Consider the following 24,112-nt stretch of genomic DNA (forward strand, 5'->3'; position numbering starts at 1 on the left):
AAGTTTGGAGGTACATGAATCTCATAAGGTGGTTCACATACCTGCATGTAGTATTTATTAAAGGTTTTTTCCTCCTTCTGTACATAAATGGCAACCCTCACCATCTAATACTTGAACAAACAATTTAGCAGCAGAATAATCAGGAAATGTCTTTAAAAAGTCAAACCTGAAAATCTAATTGTGCTTCCTTAATTAAATGAAACATTTGATTTGTAAGTTAGATTTGTACTCAAGGTAGCCCTCTGTAATAAAGTATATATCGATTCATCAATCGCATTCAACAATTTTTACCTTCAGATATAATGCAATCTGTAATGATGGAAACCAGGAAATGACAATCAGACTCTTATAATTTTTACGTTACCGCACAATGGTTCAGAACTAAAAGGGGCATCCACTTTGTTCTCTGTGCAGAACATAGTGCCTCTTTCACTGATAACAATTAATGATCAATGTACAACATGTGAGACCACCTTGAAAAAATGGTAAAAAATGCATTTTTTCATAAAATGGCATTATTTTGACTTTCAAAATTTAGCAATGAAAAATACACCACCACTCTACCTGTGGCATCACAGCTATTTAGCTTTTTTTGTTTACATTTCGTTTGTCAAAATGCTGCAAGTTTTCCATCAGCTCCACAAAGTCATGTTGCTATTTAAACACATACTTAATATTATCACAATATGAACAGGTTGGAAAATTTGATTTTGTTCTCAAATTTCAGCTATAACCATCTTTATGGCTGCCTACAAATATGACAGGAAGAGTACTAGCCTAAAAAATGTTAAATTGCAATATTTTTACAAAAAATAGAAAACCCATCAATCTGCTTCTTTAATGTACTGCATTATGTCATATACAAATATGCATACAAAGAATATCTCCTAAATTATGGCTTTGAGCTTATACTCACTGAAGTCAATGGCAAACACCCACTAATTTGTATTTTGTTAAGCTGGCCCTCACACTAGAACTTACGTGTGAAAACATTTTAGGCACAGAAACAGTTGAGATTCTTTGATTTTCTAACTATTGTCATCAATGCACCTGTTCTGCAAATGAGACAACCCGAGTAGATGCCTCAGTTAGCATGAACATTGTGTATCTATAATAAAAGTATTTTAAAGAAAGATTGCAATTGGTGAATTATATAAAATTAAGCAAAATAGCATTTGGAGAAAGTCACACAGCTCAATACAAAATAAACACATCACCTGGTAGGTTAAATTAAACAAATATAGTTAGATATCTAGGAGTCCATCATGAAAATAAAGGAGAATATAAGAAAGATTCTTGTGGCACACATGCAAGTAGCAAAGCTCTATAGATTTGATTGTGTTCTTGGGTTGTACTCCAGATTTAAAGCATGGGTGTACTTACTCCTAATGGATACCTATGAAAAACCAAACTTGTTACAAAGTGCTGGCCAAAAACTCCCCTTTTTGAAAGAAAAATTGATATTTTCAGAAAATGACAGCATTCCTAAAACTTTTTTTTCCATAAAAAAGTTCATATTTTCTTTAAAAAATATGAACATTCAAAAACTGAAAAAGTTTCAGTTCAGGAATATCTCAGAAGATCAAGAAGATCCTGGAAGATCAAATTCAACATGACCCATAGGGGAAAAGAGAAGGCACTGCAGCAACATTTCTGAACTGGAATTTTCAATTTTAAACCCAAAGTTTGGGATGAAAAATTTCAGCTTATATGAAAAAATGCAGGTTGTTAATTTTTACTGCAAAATTTAAAGGAGGAGAGGGGAAGAAGACAGGGAGTTGGGGCAGGAGCTCTGGGGCTGTGCTCCAAAAGCATTCACACTTTCAGCTGGATTAGGGTTAGCCCAATCTACAACCTACGTAGTGCATCTCCTTAGGTGAACTAAGATCAGGCCAGCCATTTTTTGCCCCAGCTAAACTCCCCAAACATTGGACAGTCCACACTTAGATTGACCTAACCCTAGCTAGGTCACTCCAAGCACAACCTGTGCATATACTCAAGGTAAATGTAGTAGTGACTGGATTTACAGGGAAGGGGAAAACTTGAAAGGGGGGGGAATTAATTTGGTGATATATATATAGATATATGATACTGAATAACATGAATTTAACTTAGGGGAATTTCTGTCAACCTCACTCATACTATTATTCAGTTGATTTCACTGGCACTCCTGCTCAAGTAACATTGAACATTAGCAGGTGTGGCAGAAATTGTTTCTTAATTGTTTTGGAATATTTTTTTACTGCCTCATAACTTTCCAACTTATCAGTAATGAGGGAGTCCATAACTTCTGAAGAAGTTTCTCATAGCAGCTAGCGTATATTTTGTGTATGTGTCTGAAAAAAAATCATCAGAGAAAAGATACCCAAGGGGAGTGGTGAACGAAGCAGGGAAAGTGCCGCGTCAGTAATTTGCTAGCCATTTCCACTTTGCTTTCTGTTTTGAGGCAGCTATTCAGACAGTAGTTTTAATAGATAAAAAGTGGCAGAGATTTCAGCAGCTAATGGATGAACTGAACATGGGCAATGAAAGGCATTCCTTCACATTTGGATCTGGTTTTCATAAAAATTGCAGACGTTCCTAAACTTTTCCAATATGCTACAAAGTTGTGCAGCTGTTTCCTTCCTGAATTTCTTCCAGATTCAAATGCAAATGGAAATAAAATTTGATGGCTTCACTATGTCATTTTGTGCTTCTATATACCATGCCATGCACATAAAGAAAATTGGCAGTTTTTCCTCTCTAGTTTCCTCTGAAATCAGTGGAAAAGCCTAACATTAATTTCAGCGTAGCCAGACCAATCTTTAGAAGAGAACATGCTCAAGCATAGTAGGATGGATTATTGTCTCAAAGCGGTGAGGAGAAAAGGAGTTATTATCATAAAAAGAGATACTAAAATAATATTTTATGTTTTGTATTATTTGTATTTAAAATATTTAATGGAAGAGATCAGGTTATAAAAACAATATAGGTTAATACATCCAAAAAATACACAAGGAGCCAAGTAATAAGATTAGAAGTACTTACTGTTTGGGTCTACATTTTCACAAAGTTCTGTTTTTGCTTCCCCATTGGGCCTGTCACTAGGTTTGTGTGAAAGCCGCGATGACATAGTTGCTGCTGTCACTACGGCCTTGAAGCTGCGTTTCCGTTTCTGGACATTTAGTTCAGGATGGAAGATGATGATGTACACTTTCGGCATGTAAAGCATCCCCAGGGCCACTGAAGCACTTAAGTTCATGGATATTGTAAGTGTAGTAGTTTGTATGTAGAGCTAGGAGACATAACACACGAGACACTATTACAAATAAAATGACTTGGAAATGTGCAGTAAGAGTTAAAGAAGAGGCACTATAAATTATCAAGCTAATTGAGTTGGGTTAAACTAAGCGGCAAGCATAGTACTTTGAGAGACGCATCAGAATGAGGGAAGTAGCTACAGTACTACTGAAGTTGGCTTTGTTAATTGACTGGCATTGTGAAACTTTTTGAAAGAATCTGCACCTAACATCTGAACCCACAAGTTACTGAGAGATCTTAACCACCAGTTGGCATCAATGATCACTGTGAGATATATTATATATATGTCTACACTCACAGGCACTAACTTTGTTTTTCCTGGTGGGAGCTTGCAGACATAACCTCTCCCCACACCAAAAAAAAAATAAAAATGATGCTTTACTTTTAACTTGGTGCATTCCCATGCCAAGCCCCATGCATGCCCAGAAGGGCCAGACCATTATTTCAACCTGGCTCTGCAAAGATCACACGCTTTAGTGGGGTTTTTCTGGTACCTTTATCTAATAGCTGATTGAGTTAGCTTAAGTTAAAAGCACCAAAAAGCCCTCTGAAGCATCCAGTCTTTACAGACACTGCAGAGCCAGGTTGAAGTAATGCACAGCTTCTTCCTGTAAAGCATTGGGTTTTTTTAAAACGTCTGTAAGGATAGCTCCATGGGTGCTGAGCATCCGGTGTTTTTTTTCAGTGGGTGCTTGAGCCCTGGACCACCCATGGAGTCAGCGTCTATGTGTACACTACACTCTGAGATAGCGATATCAGAGTTAGGTCAGATACTATAAGTAGCTTTGCCTGTGCTGAGCTCTGTGCTATATGGCTATATTGCCTCCAGTACTCTAGCTAGCTCATTTAAAAAGCTAGTGCAAGTATCCATAAACCACACTGCGCTATGATCTTACAAAAACTGTTAAGTGTTTTCATTTCTGAATATTGTGCATCTGTTTAATTCAGAGTGTGAAGGTCAGATTCAGGTTTTAAAAATACCAGTGTAAATCTAGGGTTAGTTGCCACTTCAAATGAAATTAGGCTCTGGCCATTATGAAAGACAAACACCACTGATAATTTATAAGTGAGTATAACTTGCCAGGAAGTTTTATTACAGCTACCTTTTACTAGCATTGTGAAACATCTTTAAAGAATCAGCACCTAAAATCTGAACCTACAAGTTACAGAGAGATCTTCACAACCAGTTGGCATCAATGATCATTGTGAGAGACATTCTGGGAATTTTTTACAGTATTTTCAGATTTCTAACTTTTATTTAAATACAGCTCTGTAATGATTTGCAAATTGATGACACACAATTATTAGAAACAATGTTAGGAACAGGATTCAAAAGTATTGAAAATATTTCAAATATTGCTACAGTGAGGAATACACAATGTGAGGTACTTAATACACTTTCTACAAATAGGTGGACCAGGCCACCCTGTCTTCTTTTTAAGTTACCTATTTTGAGGATACCCTGAATATATGGAATGGAGCAAGACTCAAGACTGAAGAAGTACTGTTCTGACTATACAAGTTTTCACACAGGGCAGCAGATAGGTGAATTTGTTAAACGGGATGAGAATGTCTGACAATGCCCCATCAAGTATATAACACATACTGCAGGGCCACTTGCAGGGACAACAATTACGCTGTGGGTGAAACCAAAAAGAACTGCTTCTGTGAGGCAATATTTTCAATACTGAAGCTATTTAGTGTAAGCCAATCTGGGTTTATGATGCTAAGAAAAATGAATTAGTATAGTTTAATACCCACCCTGTGTTCATTTGTCCAAGTGCCTACATTCAGGAGAACCTGAATGCTTTCCAGCTTGCTAGGTTTATCTAGACAGCAGTTGCTATTATGTTGATTAAGGACAGCAGTGGAAGACATAAAACATTTGCCCTATATGAGCATCTCTCTGCATAGACATAAATGACCACAAAGTAGTGTTACTCAGCTTCTATTCACTCCATAGACAACTTCTATTCACTCCATAGACAAAACTCATGTTGACTTCAACAAGAAAAGTAAATACATCAGGATCTTGTGAAAATATATAGTGAGGCAAATCCAAATGTCTTTCTGTATCTTATATACGTCAATATGTCTCTGTCTGAATGTAAAACACATGTCTATTTCCCTTATGCATGTTCAATTGCATTAACACAGTGGCTAGGGACAGAAGTTATGCATAAACCAATCTAAGCGATCAGAAACTGGTTCAAATCTGTAACACAACAGAAGCACATAAACCACTTTCAAAATGGCCGAAACCAGCTTCAGAAAAATCTGGATGAATGTAGTATCAGACTTAACTGATATGGTTAAATCAGCTTATTGAAATTCTGTTCCAGATCCCCTCCATATTCAAGTTAACTCACAGTCCTCCAGCATCCCAGGATGCCTTGCAAGATGAGTGGGATAGCCTTGTGTTAAGCTGTCTGCTCCAACTGAGCAGGGAGATGTGGTCTAGCACCCACTGGCTTTTGGTCTGAGCTGCTGGGGGCATGTGGCTGCATTTCCAAAATGAAAAGTGAATGTCTGTTCACTTGCTTATTGATTCAATCTGTGCAGCTTAGACTAACCTGCAAAGATTGAATTGATTCAGTATTGGGCTTTTTGACTGTCCGTACTTAACCAGCAAGATACAAAAACCTTTGCATTGATTTCTCGGGATCCGGTTATCCTCTCAGTGTTGAACAGGTGTAGCTTTGAAGTCAGTGACATTACTCTAGTGCAAGTAGAAGGAGAATTGGGTTCCTTGATCTCTCTCTCGACATTAATATTATGCATAAATAAATAATCATGATAATTTGTCATTAATCACTGAGGAGTTCAAGACAGGTAGGCAGACAGACAGCCTTTTAATTTTCAAAGTGCTCTGCAATTTTTAACTATTATTAATTCCATCTGCTGCTTTGGTAAGGAAGGTGAGTAAAATCATTTCTATTTAAAAAAATGGGCTGTAGAGCATATAGCATGAATATAAGATGTAGAGATCCAGAGAACACTTTGCACCTGAATGTTTTTCTAACATCTTTCCCAACTACACAGTTGATCCAATAAAAGATATCAGCAAAGAAGTCATTAATAGTGACCATATATGCATCACCATTGACATAAACTTATTTACTGCCTTTCCAAGGCACATCTCACCAACTGCAAGAGTTGTCCATGACAATGAATTTCCTTGATAAATGAAGACCAAAATTCTATTGCACTATGGTAACCCATTGAAATTAAAGATGACAGGAGGACAAAATGTTGGAAGGCGGCTGCTGTATATCATTGAGTCTCAGTTGATGTATATCACTGTGGCTCAGCTAACATCAAGGAAGAGAGAAGGACTGCTTAAATCTGCTGGCCCAACGTCTTCAGCATAAACCAATGCTGGTGTAACTACAGAAGTTTAACAATCTGCTGACATGAAGAATGACCTCATTTTCATCCATGTTGAAAAGGTGTCAATAATTTTCTTTATCTAGACGCATAAAATTATTCTTTTTGATTCCCTGAAAGTAACCATTAACATTATCATGGAAGGGGAGGCTAATGTATTATTTAGCTGGCAATATGTTTTACGGCACACAGTTCTACACTACTAGTGAAACTCCATAACTTGCACATTGCAGGAATTTGGGAGGGTGGATTAGAAAAGAGTCTATGTAGAATGAGACAACAATTCTTGAGACAAATAGGAGCTTTACAGAGCAATGGGAAATTATCACACCGTTATTAAGCAGAACCTTAGTTTTGTGAGTTCTGACTCTGCTTTGTGGTTTTACTAGTCCAATATATGAATAGGGGTTTATGCAAAGATTCCATTCCTTACTTTACATACTTGATTAACTCCGACTCTAGAAACTATGAAACTCTCTGCACACATTTCTGATGAACTGAAATCAGTGTTTTACATACAAAGGGTAAAATTTAAGTTACAATGGAAACATACTTCCAGCTTGTTGTTTATGGATGGTCTATTTAAATTGAGAGTTGGATATTTATGAAAACAGGCTTAGAAGGGACTTCCTTCTTGTCTGATATTTTGCAATCTATTCTTGAGCAGAAGGCAGAAATATACCCTTGGTTTTAGGCCTCAGTCCAGACCCCTATTTCCTTATGGAGTTTATAGAAAATGTATGGGCTACAAAAATTACCAGTTCTGTGGCTAACCAGGTACGAATCACTTAAATGAGGTGCTGCAGTTTTAGGGTCTAAAAATAGATAAATTCTAGCTCCATATATCTTCAAGTATGCCGTACTGACATCAGCAATACATCAAATTTTGAAGGCATGTGTTTGAGACAGCAAGGCCCTAAGGATATCATTCAGATGCAAAGGCACCTAGATTTTATCATTTATTTTACATAAAAGGTTTCCATTTGAATTTTAGACTCCTGTATTTTCCAGATTCTTGCTTTACTCATGCAAATGATAAAAATTGCCTAAAATCTCAAAAAGAAATTAAATTAGTCTTGAATAAACAGATACATTAATGGGCAATTTTTATATCACAGATACCATAGTATCAATAGGAGTATTGCCATGAGCAGCTATTACTCACACGAATAAAGCAATGCATAACCAGGCACTTAACTCTTGTTCCATTTACTAATTGAGGAGCCGGTTGTTATAGTCAAGGATGTAGTGGTATTTCTCTTCTAAAAGCCTGGGCTTTTAAGGGTCAAAATATTTCCTGTAAGTTAAAACTTTGCATAGATTGTCTGAATTCCAGGATCAAATGACTTTTTTTTTAGCTGATTTAGTTTTTACAAATCATGCACTGGATTGTTTTTTCTTATGATTATGAAAAAAATAACTTTGGTAATACAAGATATTTTGGCATTTATATTTGCTTAGCCTGATTTATCTCAGCTTTATAACTGATATTAAAATAGATGTTGTTACACATCATTCAGATGAATGGGACAGTTTATAGCTCTCTCAAACTGTTGTTTCAGATTGTTTGAGGACAACGCCTCATTGCTTACATGATGTTACATGGACATAAAGGTGAGAAACAGTTTTTAATGCAAGTCTGGAATCAGGAGCTATGGGACAGTGATTGTATTGTGCAACTGCAAAATGACAGAAAACAAGGGGACATAAATATAAATGCTATACTGCCTTTTCTCTCTCTCAGTGATTGCTATTGCCAAGTACACTGAAGTTGCTACACAATTCTTTGTACAGGCAATGAAAAAGCGAGGGAAACATCACTCTCTTTCCTAAAACATGCATCCTTTTTGCCCTCTATTTTTAGCCCAAACTTCCTAAAAAGTGCAACCACCTCATAAATCCAAAGTTGTTTAGCAATGCATTCATTGTCCAAAGTAGTACAAGACGTACAATAACCTTTCAAAGAGAGAACAACTGACTGATAGCTAAAAAAATCCCTCATCACACAAAAACTCTGTTAATGTCTTATGCAAAAGGAAGGCCGGTTAGTTATAGCACCTACACAACTTGCATTGATTCAAGGCTCAATTAGCTGCACGGGCACCTTTAACTTCCTACATCCCACTGGGTATCATTTACATGTTCCCTACCAATGCCCTATTTGGCTGGTCAGATTTCACAGATTTCATGGACATTAGGGCTGGAAGGGACCTCGGAAGCTCAACGAGTCCAGCCCCCCGCCCAAAGGGCGTCAGCTGGGGTCATAGGATCCCAGCAAGATAAGCATCCAATTTGCTCTTGAAGGTGTTCAATGTAGGTGCTTGAACCACCTCCGATGGCAGGCTGTTCCAGACCTTGGGGGCTCGGACAGTAAAGAAATTCTTCCTTATGTCCAGCTTGAAATGATATTGTAGCAGTTTATGACTGTTCGACCTCGTCATCCCTTGGGGCGCTCTGGTGAACAAACATTCCCGCAGATCCTGGTGGTCACCCCTGATAAACTTATAGGTGGCCATCAGATCACCCCTGAGCCTGCGCTTTTCCAGGCTAAAGAGCCCCATGGCTCTCAGCCTGTCGTCATAAGGTCTGTTTTCCTGCCCTCTGATCATGCACGTGGCTCTTCTCTGGACTCTCTCAAGTTTCTCCGAATCCTTTTTGAATTGTGGAGCCCAAAACTGGATGCAATACTCCAGCTGCGGCCTCACCAAGGCTGAGTACAGGGGGAAAAGGACATCCTGGGATTTCCTTGAGAAGCATCTATGGATGGAAGCCAGCGTTTTAGTCGCTTTAGTAGCCGCAGCATCGCATTGCAGGCTCATGTTCATCTTGTGGTCAATGATGACCCCCAAGTCTCTTTCTTCTGTAGTGCTAGACAGCGTAGCACTGCCAAGCCTATAAGGATGCTGCAGGTTTTTTTCCCCAAGGTGGAGAACCTTGCATTTTTTGGTGTTAAACACCATCAGGTTCTCATCTACCCATTTGCTGAGCCTATCCAGGTCAGCCTGGATCATCCGCCTGTCTTCTGGCATGGATGCTTTGCCCCAAAGTTTGGTGTCCTTGGTGAACTTGACCAGTCTACTCCTGACTCCAATGTCCACATCATTAATGAAGATGTGGAACAATATGGGTTCAAGGGCAGAGCCTTGGGGGACCCCACTGGTCACAGCACACCATGATGAGTGACTGCCATCAAGGCATCAAGACTGCCTCTGGGTCTGACCATGGAGCCAATTTCCCAGCCAGTGGATCATGGTGGACCCAAGGCCACAATTGGCCAGTTTCTCCAAGAGGTGATCATGGGCTACCAGATCGAAGGCTATTCTGAAGTCAAGATATATGACATCAATCTCTTCTCCTTTGTCCAGGTGATAGGTCACCTGGTCATAGCAGGAAATGAGGCTGGTCAAGTAAGACCTACCTGCAACAAACCCGTGCTTGCTATCCCTTAGGATGTTGGCATTGGCCAGTCCATTAAGGATGGCCTCTTTAATACACTTTTCTAAGATCTTCCCCAGGATAGAAGTCAGGCTGATGGGCCTATAGTTAGCCGGATCCACTTTCCTCCCTTTCCTGAAGACAGGCACCACACTGGCCTTCTTCCAGTCTTTGGGCACTACACCAGAGCCCCAGGAGTTCCTCGAGTACCCTAGGGTGTAGATTGTCAAGGCCGGCTGACTTGAAGGTATCCAGCTTCTCAAGATGTTCCTTCACAAGGTCAGCATTAATGGAGGGCAGGGGATCTCCCTCATCCGGACCTCCCTGTCCCATAGCGGGCATGAGCGTCCCATGGGCCTGATGAAAGACTGATGCAAAGTACACATTTAATAGGTTGGCTTTTTCCTGGGCATCAGTTGTCAGTTGCCCCATCTGGTTCAGCAGGGGTCCAATGTTGCCTTTGCTTTTCCTCCAGCTCCCCACATATCTGAAAAAGGACTTTTTATTGTCCTTGATTCTCAAACCTAGTTGGAGTTCAGTTGCAGCCTTGGCTTTCCTGGTTTGCTCCCTGCAGGACTGGAGGTGAAGCCTGTCCTCCATCCTTTGTAGGCTTTTTTTAGCCTCAGGTGATCTGCTAGGTCCCTGGAGAGCTCGGGGGCTGCTGTGCCCTCTTGCTGCCTTTCCTCCAAGATAGAATAGACTTAGCTTGTGCACTGAGGATCGCTCCCTTGAGGAGCAACCACTCTTCTTGAACCCCACTCTCCCTGGGGTCATGGTCCCTTAGGGCCTGACTGACAAGCCTCCTGAGCTTGTCAAAGTCAGCTTTCCTGAAGTCAAGGACTTCCGTGTTGCTGACCGACTTGCTAGCTTTATGGAGGATGGCGAACGTGATCAGCTCGTGGTCACTGGCAACCATCTCTGATGAGATCAAAATCAAAAGTAGCTATAACTTATTATTAGGGATAACAATACCAAACCTTAATAATACCCACTTTCTGGCAGCATTTTCACAGCATTTCATAAATATATCCACTGCAAAAATGAGCATGTCTCCTCTTTCTTTGGACAAGATGATTGATGGAGGTACCAGGCAACCATAACTTTATCTAAGCAACCATACCTTCCACAAGGATTAAACCTTTTTTTTTTCCTTCCTGAGAAATGTAAAATATTACATACAAAGCAATTCTGCCTGCTTTCCTTCACAAATCCGGCTCAGTAATCCTCTTTCCATGTTCACCGGGTTTTTCCAACCGCCTCATTTCTAAGGTGCCTGTAGCTGACTCTCCTGATCTCTCTCTCTCTTCCACACGGGTACAAACAAACATCATTTTTTGCTGCATCTTCAGCTGTCCCAGCACAGCTGATCTGACCGATCACCAGAAATGCACGTTACTAAAGCCACTGTCCAACTGGCTCTAGCCCCTGCCACTTTCCAGGGCTTTAGGGATCCAATCCCATGGGACGTGTGTGTGGAGGAATCACTAATGTTTCAGCTAATCAATAGTAATTGTTTCATGATTCTGCTCTATCCCACAGGAGATGGAAACCAAAAACAGGACAGGTTATCCAAGAATGAAACAAAAATGGGAAGTTTTTGCAGTTTAGTTTCTCCTTGCTACAGAATAAAGCAGATGCACAGAAGAGTGAGAGTGGAGTAGCTGACACGGGGTAAACCTCTTTCCCTTTGAACTCAGTATAATTTGTTCATTTGCTCTGCAGTGACCGTACAGGGTGGGATAGTTTGAAAAAGAAGCTTCTTTCTCTAGATGTAGCACATTCACAATAAGCTGTAGGGGTCAAAAGAAGTTTCTCTCATCTTCAACAAGGGGGCAACATTAAAAAAAAAGTTTCAGCTTCTATTCCTTATCAGAGATCAGTTACACTAACAAAGAAACAGCCACATTATTTTTGATTAAAGGAACATACACACGCATATACACTTTTCACATCTTAAACCACAACTGTCACCACTGGGGCAATATTTCTATTTTTGGTTAGAAAAACTGAAATAAAATAATTTCTGAGCGAAATATTCACAAAACAAATCTAACCAGCTTCATTCCAAAATCTGGAGAAACTATGAACCTTCATGTATTTGTTTTGTGAATGTTTTACAGATCTTGAGTCAAAACTTGCTAACTACAAGAAAATATGAAAAACAAAAACCTGTGTAGTCTTTAAATTTGGTGCGGTATGATAATTTAGCAAGCAACATGTTTTACTTATATAGTGTGTATATATCCCTACAGAAATGTGGAGTACCAAGTGATTAGCATGGTGATATTAAAGCCAAAAAAAGTTAGGAAGGCTTAAAATCACATCCTGATGTTCTGTTCCAGTTTGGCAACCTAGAAATATGATATGGTCAGCACAGTGCATCCCAGGGGGGGTGTCACTGAATCAGCCTGGAGAAGATCCGACATCAGGGGTTTTTAGTCTGGACATTCTTCGTCATTCTTTGTATCTTACAAATGACCAAATAAAGATCATAGCTCCATTCATGTCTAGAATTGTTGGGCAGGTCTGTCATTTCTGGTCTTCATATTTTAAAACTATTTTAAAAAACGTTTTTCCAGGCTTGAATTTGAATAGTGCAACTTTATTAACAAACGGAACCAGTAGGGGAAGACAAATTAAGTGCAATCATAACCATCTAGTATGGCCTCACTCTACTCCTAACTGAGCATGATATGTAGCACTGCTCCCAACATGTACAAGTGAATCATGGTCCACCTGTGAGTGGTCTATGCGATTTAGTAGTGAGGAGGTATTCGTGCAATCTGTCCTTTCCCATCATCCAACGTTGAAGCTATTCCCCTTCCTTGTGAAACAAATTGGTTAAAATGTACAAGACAAAGAACTGAAACCAAATACTAAACAATTCATTTCAAGGGAAAGTGGGCATTTCTAACCCGTGATGCAGACAAAAGCTGTGGGTTCAAATTAAGAGTCTTCTGCCTTAGAACAGTGACCAGATGGTTTTAGCAGAAAGCCATCCTTTCCTTACTTCAGGAGACCAGAGGTAGTCCCTAATGTTGCCAGTAGTCTAGGCAGCAGTCTAAAACTGGGGTCAGTAACCTTTGCAAACAGTGGGCTGCAACTTGAGGCCTGGCTGCTAATCGCTTGCTGCTGGTCTAGCACTCTCTGCTCTCTTTCATGACTCCCCCCAGGTTTCCATCTTGTGTTGCCAGGAAATGACAGAGATTTCTGTGAACAGCAGCCATGCTAAGGAGCAAATTCACCAGGAAGGGTAGAGATCAGGTAGGGCTGGTGTCAGCAGGGGCTGCACGGGCAAGAGGTGGAATGTATTACAGGAATGTGCAACACAAACGGCATGCAGCAGGCAGAAGTACCCAACAGGAGCCTTCTCTTTGGCCCCACCACCATGTGCCACTGATTTCCCCAGTTATCACAGGTTGGAGCCAAATTCTTTCTGGTCCAGGTCCAGCCCACAGGCCATAGGTTGCTGACACCCTGTTCTACAACACTCAGTGGTTTACAAGGATCAAATGTTTGCCAAGATCCAATGTTCAGATTTTTCAGCTACATGTCAGAATCTAGTTGATGAAGTTGCTGAGATATCTGACAGGGAATGGCAAGTCAGATAAGGATCTGAAATGCCTACTGCAGGAAGAGTAAAAGATATCTAGATACAATGCCAACATTGAAGGAAGAGACTGGAAAGGGAAGTGGCCATCCATAGGAAAAAGAATGATTGTAATGTGTTTTCCTAGAGTAATGGATGGGTGGGACCCTGGATAAAGTCATTTGTAAGATTCAGACAATCTTGCCATGAGAATTTAACAGTACTTGAATCACAATGAACAGTTTCTTTGTGAGAGGCAAATATTTAGGAGGGCTTGAAAACATACAACTATGACAAAGTGATCTAGGTTACACCCTGTAGATTGTTATGTAGGATGTGAAGCTTACTAAGTTTTACACATGACAAATGATGCCACCCAAATGACATTTGATAAACAAATGATAGTAGTTATGATGATTGCAGCTATTACTGTATGGAATAACCAGACATGCAAATGGTCTTTTGTGAAATTTCTATAGGAATGTCATGGAATCATTCACACCATCTGATTATAAATTTGGCGCTTTGTAATTACAAAAAGGTGATACCACCTTCAGGGACAAGAAAGTGACAGGCATTTACTTACAGCACATTCGCTTTTTAATAGTTGGTAATTTTGCTAGCTAGATGACAGGCAAATTGATTTGCTATTAAAAGTAAGCAAAGATCATGGAGAGACTGCATTAGGATGTTACGTTGCTTGATTAAATGCAGGAGGCTGCCCTTCAATTTTCTTTCATTGAGGCAGGGTGGCTCCAATAGGCAGGATGTCCACATCTACACAAAATCCCTTTCAAGGGGTGGAGGGTGTGCTGCCACTCTTCTTTCCACAACAAAAGCATCTAGCTCCCACAAGAGAAGAGTTTTATAGCAGCTTATTGTTCAGTTTCGTCAAATACAGGCTAAGTAAATACAGACACTTGGAAATAACTTCTGATTCTTTTTTCATTAGGGATGTGAATGGTTAAATGATTAATTGTTTAACCAGTCAGCTCAGTGATAACCAGTTCTAGCTTAGCGGTTATTGTTTATCCTGGGGCCTGGTACAGGAAGCTGGGGAAAGGCAGCCCTGTGGTGCTCCAGCAGGAACAGGAAGGCTGTAGGGCAGGATGGAGGGAGGGAGAAAGGAGGGGTGGGGTTGCCTTCTCCCTCTCTCCCTGCGCACTAGCAGCTGCAGTGGGCTGGTAAAGACCCTGGCTCTCCCCTCCCTCCTGTGCTGCTGCAGCCGGTCCCAGGAAGCTGTGTGCCGGTGGCTGTAGCCCCATGCTGGCTGTTGCCCTCCTCCCCGGGGGTGGGGGTGCTTCCTGGACTTGCTATGGCTCCCACCTCCCTGCACTGATTGGGGTGGGTGGGTGCAGCCCCTCCTCCATGGTGGGGCAGGGCAGGTGCCTGGCCAGGGCTCAGCACCTCCCCCCTAGCTTTGTAAAGCCATGGGCTGGAGCCCAGTGCTGCTGTGCCTGGCCCCATCCATGCACCCAACTGATTAATTTCATTACAATTACATTTAGAGGGCACACCTGAATTGCTTTGTAATTACAACACGTTAAACAACTATTTATTTAATCAGTATTTACATCCTTAGTATTTACATATTGGTAGACTTCTTGGATAAAACCGCATCTCCACATTAAGTCATTGGCAACCCCCCTGCTGACTTCAATGACACCAACATTTCATACCCAGCTCCCTTAGAAATTAGTTTTTAAATTGTCTCTTTATCCTGCATGTGGATTGTACGTGGTCCAGACCAAAGAGACTTAATTCTGATCTCAAGCAGGAATAAGTGAGGAATAGTTCCCAGAGGCTTAACAACCAGAATTTGTGCCCTGGACAGCAATAACAGATGTTGGGCTGGCTGTGGTAGCAGGGGTGGCAGCAGTAGTGGCTGCTATTCAGGTGTGCCCTCTAAATGGGTGCTTGCGGCTGGTGCCCCAGTCATTATGCTATTGGTACCTACCACTCATTATGCTATTGGTAGCTCCCTCCTCTGAATCTATGCAATTACACTGCTTACCACACCGTGAAACTGGGAAGCCATTTTGCAGTCAGCACACCCTCAAATATAAGCTCTTTCTTCATTTATTAAGAGCTACACCATGCAATGTATTAAACATCATATTTGATACATTTCTTTGTGTAATGCACAAAAGCACAATGTATTTATGGCTGAAGTAATTAATTAGCTGTCAGATGGACCCAAGCAGGACTGAAAGGAAATGAAGTTTGACAGGTATTCTCTTTGTATGCTAAAAAAACCCTCTATCTTGTGGACACATATGATTTCCAACCTGATAAAATGTCTATTGTAATGCTCAAAAAGAAGCTCTTAGAAGGTCTAACTGAAATTTACCTACCTGGACTATTCCAAAGATCATAAACACTTGTTTTCTATGTTCACCAGACAGCACAGTGACCTAAGCAGCGTCCCTAGGGGGACGTGGGCACATTGGAAGGATGCAACAGGCTACAATCAGACCTAGACAGGTTACAAGGGTGGGCGGACGAGAATAGGATGGGTTTCAACACAGACAAGTGCAAGGTGATGCACCTCGGGAGGAACAACCGGCACCATACCTACAGGTTGGGGAACTCCCCTCGTGTCAGCACGGAGGCGGAAAGGGATCTGGGGGTCATCATTGACTCCAAGATGAACATGGGCCGGCAGTGTGGAGAGGCAGTCAGGAAGGCCAACCGCACCTTGGCATGCATCCACAGATGCATCTCGAGCAGGTCCAAGGAGGTGATCCTCCCCCTCTATGTGGCACTGGTCAGGCCGCAGCTGGAGTACTGCGTCCAGTTCTTGGCGCCACACTTCAGGAGGGATGTCAACAGCATGGAGAGGGTCCAGAGGAGGGCCACTCATATGATCAGGGGACAGCAGGGCAGGCCCTATGAGGACAGGCTGCAGGACCTGAACCTGTTCAGCCTCCAAAAGAGAAGGCTGAGGGGGGATCTTGTGGCCTGTTATAAACTAGTCAGAGGGGACCAGCAGGCATTGGGGGAGTCACTGTTCCCCCAAGCACCGCCAGGAGTGACCAGCCACAAGCTGGCAGAGGGTAGGTTTAGGTTAGATATCAGGAGGCGCTACTTCACAGTCAGGGTGGCTAGGGTCTGCAACCAGCTTCCAAGAGAAGTGGTGCAGGCTTCTACCTTGGGGGTGTTTAAGAGGAGGTTAGATGAACATCTTGCTGGGGTCATTTGACCCCAGTACTCTTTTCTGCCATGGCAGGGGGTCGGACTAGATGATCTGCTCAGGTTCCTTCCAACCCTAGAAACTATGAAACTATGAACAATCTGGACGATTAAACAGCCTACTAATTATCTCTGGAACTGACAACTCAATAGCAAGTAGTACCCTACCACAAAGATATCCAGAGAAAGGGGTCTGGTGGACCAGTTAATTCTATGAGGTTCATCTTGTAGATATATCTTTAAAATGAAAGAGGTGTTGGGGTGAGTGTTCACAGAAGAGGTAGGAGTAATAGTGCCAATTTTAATTCTTACTGAGATATGGGAAGGAAGATTTGCATCCCATGGTAGATTGCTCTGCCCTGCAGAGTTCAGACCCCTTTCTCAGGGTGAAGAGCCTCTTTGCCCAATAATAAAGATAATATATAGCTCTTCAAAGCTGTTTGGATATCTGTCTTGTGTCCCTCCCAGAACATGAATGTTATTGTGTATTGCTCAAAATAGTCCACAGGTGTTATAACTAATTTTCTTATACTGAAATCTTAACAATAATGAGAAGAGAAACAAAACTGAAGTGTACCAAGTTGACAACCAAGAGTAGAGGTGATCTGAGCAGGATTCAGGGCCCAGGGCAAATCCGCCTCTTGGGGGCTCTGCCCTCTGATGCAAAGAAGCCAGAGGCAGATTTGGTGGGGAGAGGGTGCTGAGCGGCCAGACATGGAATTAAGAATCCCCTACTTGGACTGATGAAAAAATACTTCCACTTGTCCTGATGCTAGCTTTAAATTAGAAGAAGGGATAGCTTTAAGGTCTACAATAGCAGTTCTCAACCTTAGGGTCATCACCCCATTTGGAGTTCCAATCATAAAAATGGGATCGCAAAGACACTTGACAGTGTCAACCAATTATGAAGAAAATCACAGAAAAAAGCAGGAAACAGCAGATTCCCCTTGCAGGCTGGCAGATTTCCAGTCAGCAAGGGGATGCTTGGTGCTGGGGGGAGTAAGAGGATGGCAGTCAGGCAGAGTGCCACATGCACGTGCACACAAACACATGCATGTAGCAGCCAGGCAGCATGGAGAACATCTCCTGCAGCTCCCTCCAGGTAAGACTCGGGAGGGAGGACAGATTGAGGCCCCCACAGTAAGGGAGAGAGGGGGGAGGGAATGGGACAGAACTGGGGCTGGGCATGCTACCTAGCTGAGTGAGTGCATGGGGCCTGGGGCTGGGACAGGAATGCAAGGCCCAGCTGGGAGAGCAGCAGAGAACCATGGGTGGCTGATTTGGGAGAAGGCTGACTCACTATTGCTGTACGCACTCCTGGGGAGGGAGGCATGGAGGGGCATGTGCCCTCCCAGATTTGTGCCGAGTGTGGGGGCAGATGCGGGCTGCCCGTTGTAGGCTGGGGACTCTCCTACCCTGCTGCCCTCTGACCTGCTGGGCCACAGAGACCCCCAGGGGAGGGCAGTAGGGTGGGGAGCCCTGAGCCCGCAGTGGTCAGCCCACATCCTCCCTCCCCATGGGCTCCACTCCAGCCATGCCACCTGTAGGGGGCGGGATGCATCATTTTCGGGTTGCAGAAAATGTCCAATGTTTACATGGGGTCATGCTGAGAAAAAGGTTAGGAAGCACTGGTCTACAAACTGCAACATGTCATCATGTATTACTAGCTGGTTTGCTTATAAGGACAATGAGTAATTCAGATTGTGTGTTGAAATAACAAAGAGTTGATTGTTCTCCTCCTTCCCTTCCCCTCCCCAGTTTTGCTTCCAAAAATATTGACTGAAAATAAATATTATTTCTTGGAAAACTTGAAATTGTTTTGGCATGAACTCACTGCAACAGTGGCACATTCCCAGGGATTTGAAGAAAACAAATTTTCATAAGGACAGTTTAGGACAATTCAGTTTAGTACAACATATTCTTATGCTTTTGAATAAGACGCTTCATTTTGCAAAAGAAGAAAATGGATATGTATCATGGATTCTTGCATTTCTATCCTTTGCTAGTGATTTTGTATCTGCTTGTTGGTAGCCTGAAATGAAATGTTCCAGATACACTATAAAAATAACAAATGATTTCTGTTTATCCGGCTTGACAATGTAATAAATATATCATCACAAAAATACCCCAAACTGGTGCCTGAATGAGCTTCTTATGTATTTTACTGTAGGGAGATTATTATTCCTACTAAAATAATGAGGTAGAAGATGGGAAAAAAAGGGTTCTGACTGAAAGAATAAACATTACTGAAGCAGAAAATACAAAGCACATCATTAATCTCCTCAGGAAACTAACCATGCCGTACATGATATATATGAACACAACATTGGTTCATCAGTTAAATTTGCAGTTTTATCTCTTGATCCAAGGCAAAGCTTCTGTAAGAAATAAGTACTGCACTTAAAAGTAATATTCATTCCTATTGGACAGAGTAATATGAAAGTTAACTAGCCAGTTTTATTTTCTTAAAAACTGAATTACAACAACAGATAACCACAGACCGTTTTCTAATGTATTTATAGCTACAGAATCACATGGGCCGATTTCCTAGGTAACATGAAAGGTAATTAATAAATGGAATATATATGGAAGAGTTTGTTCTTATATAAGAGTCATACGTAAGGTTTATTACCAAGTGATTTATTTCAATGAAAAAGATATTGTTGTATTATTATGTAAGACACAAAGCAACTAGTGGCACATCCTAGGCCAAATCTTCAGTTGGTGGAGACTACCAGTAACTTCTTAGGAGAACTGAGCTATTATTGTCATGAGAACATACTTATGAGATCTTTAAAAGGCAGTGAAAATTATAGGAAATGGCCCTCATTTTAAAGCATCATTGGAAGGACATCTGACATTTAGAAACTCTTTGCATAGCAATATAATTTAAATACTTGCACTGAGGTTTTCACAGACATATGATCTAAGTAGGCATTTCGTGGTGGCACCTTTTCTTCCTTTTATTTGTTAGCAATAAACTGGCTCAGGAGGCGTTACAGTCTAATACCTGTTGCAACAAAATGAGAGTGAATGGAATGATTGTTAGCTTAACTGACTGATCTGAGGCCACTTCTGAAGTACCATGTCCTGTTCTGGGCCCTCCACTACAGAAAGGATGTTGACAAATTGGAGACGGTCCAGCGGAGGGCAACGCAAATGGTTAGAGTGCTGGCGGACATGACTTATGAAGAGACGCTGAAGCTTATTCATGACTTATTAAGAGAGACTGGGCTTATTTAGTTTGCAGAAAAGAAGACCGAGGGGGGATTTGATAGCAGCCTTCAACTCCCTGCAGGGCTGTTCCAAAGAGGATGGAGCTGGACTGCTCTCAGTGGTGGTACATGACAGAACAAGGAGCAATGGGCTCAAGTTGCAGCAAGGGAAGTTTAGGTTGGATATTAGGAAAAACTCTCACTAGGAGGGTAGTAAAGTACTGAACCAGTTACCCAGAGAGGTGGTGGAATCTTTGGAGGCTTTTAAGATCCAATTAGACAAAGCCTTGGTTGGGATGATCTAGTTGGGGATGGTCCTGCTTTGAGCAGGGTGCTGGACTAGACAACCTCCTAAGGTCCCTTCCATCCCTCATTTTCTACGGTTCTATGGTCTGCTGAGGCTATTGTAACAATTCATTTAACAGTTTGGAATCCTGCTCTTCAGAGCTGTAGAGAGCCCTCCAACTTCTACTGAAGTTAACAAGAAGAGCAGGTGCTCAGTCGGTTTGAAATTCAGGCCTGGAGTCACCTGAGGACGTTAATTCCACGGGCTGCAGTTAAAACCCCAATTTTATTTGATTGCAAGGAACACATCACTACAATAGAGACATTAGTTCTAAACAAACCTGTATATATCTCAAGTTTACTTTAATTGCCCAAACTTTTTCAGGCAACCCTCCGACTCAGGGCTAAACGTGCGAGACTTCTTTGTGACCTATCCTGAGGCAATATCTTGTTCTTTACCCTCCACCATTCCCTCAAATGGCCTTTCTCTGTTCCTCCCCAAGGGGAGGAAAAAAACCCAGAATTCAACACATGGGAATGAGAACAATTATGAATGCATTAGGAATTGTGTACCTTTCCAGTGCACTGGTACAGTACTTTAACAACTTTTACGGTTCCACACAAATGACAAATGCTAACGGATAACATAATAAAAACCAATATATACTTTAAAAACCATGATTATTGTTTGCCCATATATTTAAGAAATATTACCAGGATCATCGATATTGAATCTGACCGTTTTGGCCAGTTGCCTAACTGGGAAGTTCTGAAAAGCCACTGTAAGTCAGATAAAAGTAGAGAAGTTTGGGAGAAGAGCACTTCCAATATGTTGCTATAGCTGTGCAGCTCCAGTTGTCACGAGTACTGCTTTTACTTTCAGATGAGATCTTATTGCTGCTTTACATTATGATAACACATGACAGACAACAATACCAAGGTATCATGCTGAGGGAAGAAAGGGCGAATGTGTTAATGTTGATAAATTCCTAAATGCACTTATAAACACGCAACACTCGTGTCTTCTGTTTTTATTCTGGCAGATACCTCCTTGGCAGAGAAAAAATTATATACTATACTTACGCAGGTAATGGATGTGATGAATTATGTTTCAATATGTTGCTAACAGCAGGAGGCTTTGGATACCAAAGGGAAAATTGGGGTCATATTGTGAAAGATTACCACCTGCAGAGGCCAAATGCAAAGGCAGACAGTACAGCAGTAAACAGGTCCACAAGGACTAATTTTCAATTCCCCCTGCCAGCATCATAAGAACCGTTTCTCCTGGAGCTGCACTGCTGTAGCCAACTTAAATTTTCATGTCTTACAAGAGAGCACCTGACACGTCTGTTCTTTTAGCTTGCATTTCACAGTCCTAAGATATGCAAAGCAGAAAATGTAAAGTAAAGATAAGGTAGATATTTTTCTAAGGCAGTTATGGGCCTCTTCTGAGCTGAAAAAATTATGCACTTTGTTCCATTATAATAGGAGATGCTTTGCAAAAGAGAGAGAGAGAAATCTGACTACTCAAGAAAAAATTAATATTTATGAGTAGCAGCCATAGTTTGTGATAAATCAAACCAATTTACTAAATGTTAAAAACACTTATGTTTCTAGTGCAAACGAATACAAAATTTGGTCTCTCTACTGTTACTACCTGGAAACTGTAGTGGCTAATCTGGACAGAAATTGAATTATTTAGGTAACTGGACAAAGCAATGAAGCAGAAGTATGCAGCTACTGTCAAAGGTCATAAAATAAAAGAAACTTCAGAAATATCATATAAAATTACTACCTTCCAGAAGCAAACTGCTGGTACAGTCAGCACGATATAATCTCTATATCAATTAGAGGAAAATGAAGAGTGTTACTGTTTGTCAGCTTGCTGTGAACTACTTAGAACAATTTCAGAAACACCCAGCTACGAAATAAAAAGTGAATTCCCTATCTTTTAAAGAGTTTAAGTTTTGAAGTTTAAGTCACAAAAAACTTAAACTTGTTGCAAGCTCATGACTTCTTTGAACAGTTTGTGTCCAACAGCATTACATGAATTTCCAAATGTCCTGGTCTCTTTGAATCTGCTTCTCTTCCCTAGCCTCTATGAATATATAATGTCACATAACAGACCTAATGCACACCTTTTAAGACTGAAGTGTAACAAAGACTCAGGTGTCTAGAGGGCAGAATCCCAAAGGAAATCAGCAATTCACAATGGTCAGACATTGCCAACTTGTCTTAGACTTCATCTTGTTCACCAAAAGGTCATTTTCATCTGCACTTTGCTCCCTCGAAACTTAAAAAATGAAATATACTGTGAGTAGATACATGTTGGAGATGTGATGCATTGTGGGAACACTTGATCATAATTTGGTTATGCTGTATTATCAATTCTTTTTGGAACGAAGTGAATTAAGAGTAAATACTTTTGAACACAGCACTGATACTTTTAGCAAATGTGTGTTCTTGGGTATATACCTAAGGGATTCAAACAGAATCCTCCCAGATTGCACTCTTACAGAAGGTCTTATTAGTCACATCCAGGTTTATATTGTTGCACTAGAAAAAGGGGGCATCTCCAAAAGTCAAAATCTGGTACAACGAAATGGTTCAGTTGGTGTCTATGAAAAGTCATGTTTAGGGGGCTGAACTACTTTAAAGTTTGGTGCAATTTGGAAAACATTCTTGAAAGATTTTGGTAACCAAATGATTACTTCTTGCACACTTCTCTTTTCTTCTATCTTCCCCCTTCCTTTCTTTCTTTTCCCCTATATTACTTATATTACTGTTTGTGACAGATGTATACATAGTTCAGACTGACATGTATAACTGATACATATGTATATCTGATTTTTGTACTGCATTTAAAAATAATAAGAATGAAAGCAACAAATTCATCTTTTTGCAAGTATACTAGAATTCAAAATAACACTGAAACTCATAGAAATTATGGAAAAATGCTCTATTTAAAGATAAAACAAATGGATGTATAACATGCTAGGTACCTTTACACTAAATTAGCGCACAGAATATCCTAAATGGCAAAATTTCTCTTTCCCTATGCTTTTTCATTAAAATGGTGATTGCAAGAAAACAAGGGTCTCAGTCCTTATCTGGTATAAACTGGCATGGCCCAACAGAAGTCTATGGATCTGAATGAGTCAAATCATCGATACCAGGCTCTTTGATCCTTCGTGTTTCTTCTGTTCTTTTTCCTAGCTCTTGGCCTGAAGCCATAGTTATAGCTACAGATCATAGGTACAAAGTGGGCAAACCAAGCCAGCTAGACATAAATGAACTGGTCCAGATACCAGAAGCAGTCTAACCCTGACAATCTGGTAATTGCTTACTTTGCCACACTCCTGCTGTTGATCTGCACCATGTACCAAGTTACCACACTTACAGCTGGCTTGGTAGGATTATGGGGTGGTAGTCAGGTTCAGCTTCCATCTACAAGGTAGATATGGCATGGATAGTAGCAGTAGAGTTTTCCTACATTGTTTCCCACCTCACCACTGCAAATATGCATCAATGCTCATGTAATTATGCCACAGTTCTTACCCAAAGACGTCACATCTAGGTGTAAAAAGTTAATTCTCCCTTCTTGCCCTCTGCCTTTCCCTGATGAGACTGCCAATAGAGATTTCAACTGTGATGTGCTTTTACTTGATGTGGATGCTTGTCCACTGGCATGCTTTTATCTGAGGTGGAT

General features: G+C 41.0%; 1 protein-coding gene across 2 annotated transcripts in view; it reads right to left on the bottom strand.

Moving 5' to 3' along the window:
- The window catches only part of GRM7 (glutamate metabotropic receptor 7), a 527,701-nt gene that overhangs the window by 53,745 nt on the left and 449,844 nt on the right, over positions 1–24,112 (bottom strand). For both annotated transcript variants that reach the window (XM_090021043.1, XM_090021044.1), the window contains exon 9: positions 3,028–3,274. In XM_090021043.1, coding sequence (XP_089877169.1) covers positions 3,028–3,274 — 247 coding nt within the window. The remainder of the gene's footprint in view (positions 1–3,027; positions 3,275–24,112) is intronic.

This window comes from Crocodylus siamensis, chromosome 11 (genome assembly GCF_052110815.1).
Source record: "Crocodylus siamensis isolate JL-2025a chromosome 11, ASM5211081v1, whole genome shotgun sequence".
NCBI classification, from domain to species: domain Eukaryota; kingdom Metazoa; phylum Chordata; order Crocodylia; family Crocodylidae; genus Crocodylus; species Crocodylus siamensis.